Source organism: Eimeria maxima, genomic scaffold, assembly GCF_000499605.1.
Source record: "Eimeria maxima Weybridge genomic scaffold, Emw_scaff277, whole genome shotgun sequence".
Classification (NCBI taxonomy): Eukaryota; Apicomplexa; class Conoidasida; order Eucoccidiorida; family Eimeriidae; genus Eimeria; species Eimeria maxima.
In genome coordinates this window covers 25,321-30,155 of record NW_013565620.1, presented here as the reverse complement: position 1 = coordinate 30,155, position 4,835 = coordinate 25,321, and the positions used below count along the sequence as shown (strand labels likewise).

The 4,835-nt window shown below is 49.2% G+C and overlaps 1 protein-coding gene across 1 annotated transcript; it reads right to left on the bottom strand.

The window, feature by feature from the left end:
- Positions 1-1,358: 1,358 nt before the first annotated feature.
- On the bottom strand, positions 1,359-2,081 carry EMWEY_00025970 (hypothetical protein, conserved; the record flags this gene model as incomplete). The annotated part of the gene is made up of 1 exon (XM_013481137.1): positions 1,359-2,081. The coding sequence occupies one exon, from the start codon at positions 2,079-2,081 to the stop codon at positions 1,359-1,361; it is 723 nt and encodes a 240-aa protein (XP_013336591.1).
- Between the last annotated feature and the right edge of the window lie 2,754 nt (positions 2,082-4,835).

Sequence of the window (4,835 nt, the reverse complement as noted above, 5' to 3'; positions counted from 1 at the left end):
TAGCTGCACGACGGTTAGCTTTTGCTCCTCATGACCCACGCAGAGAGGCACTAACCACTCCACAGCAACTGCTTAGAGAATCTACCCACGACAACATGAGCGCATTTGATCCCTGGGGTCTCGGTAGTTCCTAGAGAGCCTGCACTAGATTGCTCTTGTTCATGGGCTAGAAGGGCGAAGTTGTCCAGCGGCTTCGCCGTCGCCCTAACTAATTGGTACATTCTGACATCAAAATAGGCCCCGAGCCTTCTTGAGGTTCCATCAACTGTCAGCTTTGCGGGCTTGTTGCATCCCTTTAAGCAGCAAGAGCTAACCAAAGTATCACGAGCCACATACAAGGCGTCCCCCCAGGACTTTTGCTGCTCTATACAGGACCAAGTGTATGAAATCCCACCTTCAATGGAAGAAACGCTGCCCTCTGGGGGCGATTTTCTTGAGCGCTTCCCTTGGGAAGGAGCTAAACACACTTCTGTCGACCATCGCGGAAGCCTTGATTTGGCTCCACTCCGTCGAGCCAACGGTTTGCAGCAAATTGACACGACGCACTGGCACTTACCCAGCTTGCCAGCTGCCTTACCTATACAGTGGTATATCTCTCCAGTGCATGACGCATTTACAACTCCATCTAAGGTAGGATTTCGATATGCTAAGCTGTCCACTGTATGTAATTGGGACATTCTTAACTGCGAGACCGTCGATTGACCCGGACACATAACGTCAAGTTTGGTGAAGCACGTTAGGCTCTACATTACCTTGTTTAAGTAGCAAGTGTTGCAGGAATGTGCAACGGCGGCAAAGCTCCGCGCTCCCCAACATTAAAACTGGCCTTTGATTGTGCATCTGCCGCTCGGTCAACTGATGTGGTCTGTTTGGCTTGTCACATCATAAATGGCCGCAATACCATTGGACGTATCATGCATATAATGGGACAATTTCCATATTTGGAGCCAAATGTGAGCGAATTATGCGGAACAACGCATAAGTGCGCTGACTGTGGGTCTAAGATGAATTATTTACAGCTTGAAAGATTCCTGCGTGAGCAGAACAGGAGCCACTCCCCTGTGAAAGTTTTGACTGACGGAATCTAGATAATAACAAAAAAGAGGGTCTGGCTACATCCAACAGTTTGCAGCATTAACGGATAGAAAAGGAAGTAGTCGTCGCCTTTCTTAGGAGTTCGACTGCTCGGAATCCAAGTATAAAGCGTCGGCCTGCGCGGGCCGTCTGCGATTACACACTGCGTCTGTATAGGGGCAAAGATAATTGCGTTCTTCAAGCATTCGGTGAGTCTGGATAAGTACTATTACAAGAGTGAACGCTTCGCTGACGAAGATAGACGTTACCGCTCTGTAGCTTCGTTACAGAAGTGTGCACCCTGCTTGTCTATATTCCTCTACCATTTTTTCTGGCCACACGGAACATTGGACCTCCCCAATGTGCATCTTTCGCAATAGTAGCATTGCAACTCTCGACTGGCCGATGCCTCCACCAATGCAAGGAGGTAGGGAACCGTCTAGAACCTGTTGGTGAAAAGGAGATTCCAAGGCGTCCTTGGGCATGCCTGCAGCTTTCGCTTGGCGCAGCATTGCACTTGCATCAACCCGGATTCCCATGCTGCTGAGTTCCAGTGCTTTGCCACTCGTAGGGTCAAGCACTACGATGTCCCCGTTGAGGCCTTGCCTTCCATCAGCAGCCATCGTTGTGTAGTCATCATAGTCCCATGACCGGGGGCCATGCGGCGCTCCGTCCGAAAGCTCAGCTCCTATACCTCTGACAAAAATTGCCCCATGTTCTTCTACGGCCTTTTGCTCGCGAAGGGCAGGGGAGAGATCAGGCCATCGGCTTGCCAACTCCTGCGAATGCACAAAGGTAATACTCGGAGGAAGCACCGGAGAAAGCTTTGGGAAATGCCGGCACAACGACTGCTCTACCTCAACGAGAGTCTCGTAGACCTTGTTAACTGTGTCTCTTAGATAGTCCACGTTTCGATCTTCCGTGTCTATCTTCTGCTCCCAGTCCCACTGCTCCACGAGGAGTGAGTGCGTTGGGTCCAGTTCTTCATCCTTTCTTATGGCAATCATGTCGGTTATGACTCCCTCGTGGGAAGAAATGTTATATGTAACAAGCGCTTTGCGCTTCCACTTCGCTAAGCTGTGCACGATTTGAATGTGCTTGCCAGGCAAAGCCGGAGCAGCAAAACCGACCGGCTGCATGACCCCGTCAAGGCAGTCCTGCAAGCCAGATTGCCTAGCGACAAAGCGAGGAGCAACAACAGGAAGAAGATTTAACTTTCTTGAAAGTAGTTTCATAAATTCGCACCTAAGCATCTGTACAGCAAGCTCCGTTTCACGCAGCGTTAGCAGGGGGGTGTACCGCCGAGGCAAAGAGCGCCCCGAAGACAAGCTCGGGAGATCCATATCCGAGGAAAAAGCCAAAGATCCCTATATATATCTTCAAATTACTACGTGTAAAAGTATCTTAATTAATTCAACGACAAAAAAAAGTCTGGAGCTGAAGCTCGTTTACGTGTCTGTGGGGAGCTCACCAGGGGAGTCCTTGGCCGCGGCGCTATTTTCCGTGCATGCGAAGGGCACGGCGCTTCTAAGCGAGTCACGCCAAACAATTACTATTCCATCACTTGTAAACTTCTTCAGATCTAATATGCCAACCTGTTAAACACAAGTAGTGGGACAAATGGTAGGTTTCTCCCAACGCCTGCGTACGCTGTCACAAGGGTTCCCAATTGTAGCGTAGTGTGAACCGGAGGTCAAGGATCTTTTCCGAGGACTATTGTGAGCCTCAGTTAACCGAAAATACTCACGCTAAGAGTTATTTTATGTCAGCTGACTTGCCTCCCAAGTCTCCAGGAGTCCTGAGGCAGTTGGCTAAAGTTGCTGGAGCCGCGGGAGATGACTGAGATGAAAGCACCTTACCGCAACTAGAGGCGCAAGCTAGCCGCGCACGCAAGCATAAGCAAGCACATGTGACTATATTCATGAATGGTGTAGACAACTCTAGGAGGCTCATGCTTAATTACCGTTTGTCTACTAGGTCCGGGCAGGGTTGCTTATGCCCACTTCAGACAGATGTGCAGAGACCATGCTGCATCTGTCCCACTTCTTCGTCTTACAATCACAAACTTACGTCGTATGCTGATTCCTCACCCTGAAGATGGCCGTACTGACTTGTAACTCCATCTTGTTGCTCCGCAGCCTAGACGAACTTTGGCTGCTTCTACTGCTCCGCTCTTCGTCTCCGCGCGGCACCGCCTTCAGCACCTACACAACGAGTTGGTTGCCGAGGCTGCTGAAGCTCTGCTGTTGCGGGGGCTGCGGGGAGAGCACTTTCGGATCTGCAAAACACGTTGAACTCCGCCGTGCTCTGGTGTGTTGTACTCTGGACAGTGTCTGCTGGGTTCGGTAAACTTGGGTACGAGAAGGTATTAAGCCGTCATTGCAAGGGGAACAGATGTAGGCAGGGTTGACAATAGCTCGGTCTAAGTAGATGAAGGAAGTTAGCTTGCAGGAAAAAGGCTGGTTGTTTCCCTAGAGCGCACACCAAAAATATTTTGGCCTTATGATTCCAGAAAAGGCAACAGCGTCTGAATAATTAATCAGGGCCCAACCTTAAGGTGCACTGTTTGTGCCCAATCCTGCAGTAGCAGCGGATGACTCGGAAATTCCCTGGCTTCGATGAAGGATGGTCCAGTCAACAATCCTCAAAAGCCCATTTACCATGCTGTTTTCTTGCTCATTAAACGGAACATTCTCGCCGTCTTAAGTTTCTACGAATTGTTTCATGGATGTTGAAGGTTTAGGGTCTAGGGTATGGTTTACTCAGTTTCCTGAAGTTGTGACTTGTCACCACAACTTCCCTGACCCACTGCAGGTACAGTTCGGGGGTATTTCGGTGTTGTGCTCGCACCTGCTGTTCCTCGGGCCTTCAATGGATTGAATCCCCCAAACCCCTGATGTTTGCAAGACTCCATGACGGGGCGCATGCACTTCTTCCCAGCTGTCGGCCAGGGCTCTGCAATGAGTCAGAATGCTCCACAACGCTTTGGAGAACCAATACCACGTAGGTCAATGTATTAATGTTACTTTTGGGAATGTGTCTTGAGTTTTGGGTGTCTGTATCGATTGTGGGCATAAATAGCTATGCATACGACCGATAGTTAGCGGATTTTGAGAACGTTTTTGCTCCTTTCTCCTTGGGTCCACTCCTTTAACTCTGGAGGATGCAGATCCCCTTGGAAGTGCTGAGGGTCTCACTCTTCCCTGGCCTCCCGCACGTATGATGTAGTGAACAACGTACCGAACGAGAGAGGACTACGCCCTAAGCTGTGCCTAATTATCGTCTCATAGGGTCTGGCTTCCTAACTACATCCTCTAACTACCCACTTTCCCAAAAGTCAATAATTAAAGTTCTAAACGTGCTCGAATCTCTACTATAAACAGGGGAAATTACCAGAATAATAGAACTGTGTTCTGAATCGACCCCGGTCATGGGTGTCAGTGCCCAACCTACAGGATGACGGGTGGGTAGCAACAGGGACGAGACAGTCAGGAGCCTGACCTATAACTGCAGTCTCCCATAGTCGTATTTATATACATAATACTCCTATATAGTAGTAATTCTATGTCCTATCCAATTAGATCTATAAAGGAGCTTACCTGTTACCCAAGTAGTGACGAGGTAGTACGCTACACTGCTGATAGTGGCTGCTGGCGGGGGGAATCCTCCTAACCTATGGCTCCACCTACAGTACTCGATTCTTAGAACATTTAGCAGTATAAAATCCCATTATTAGTTTCGAGTGTGATAATCATTCTCCT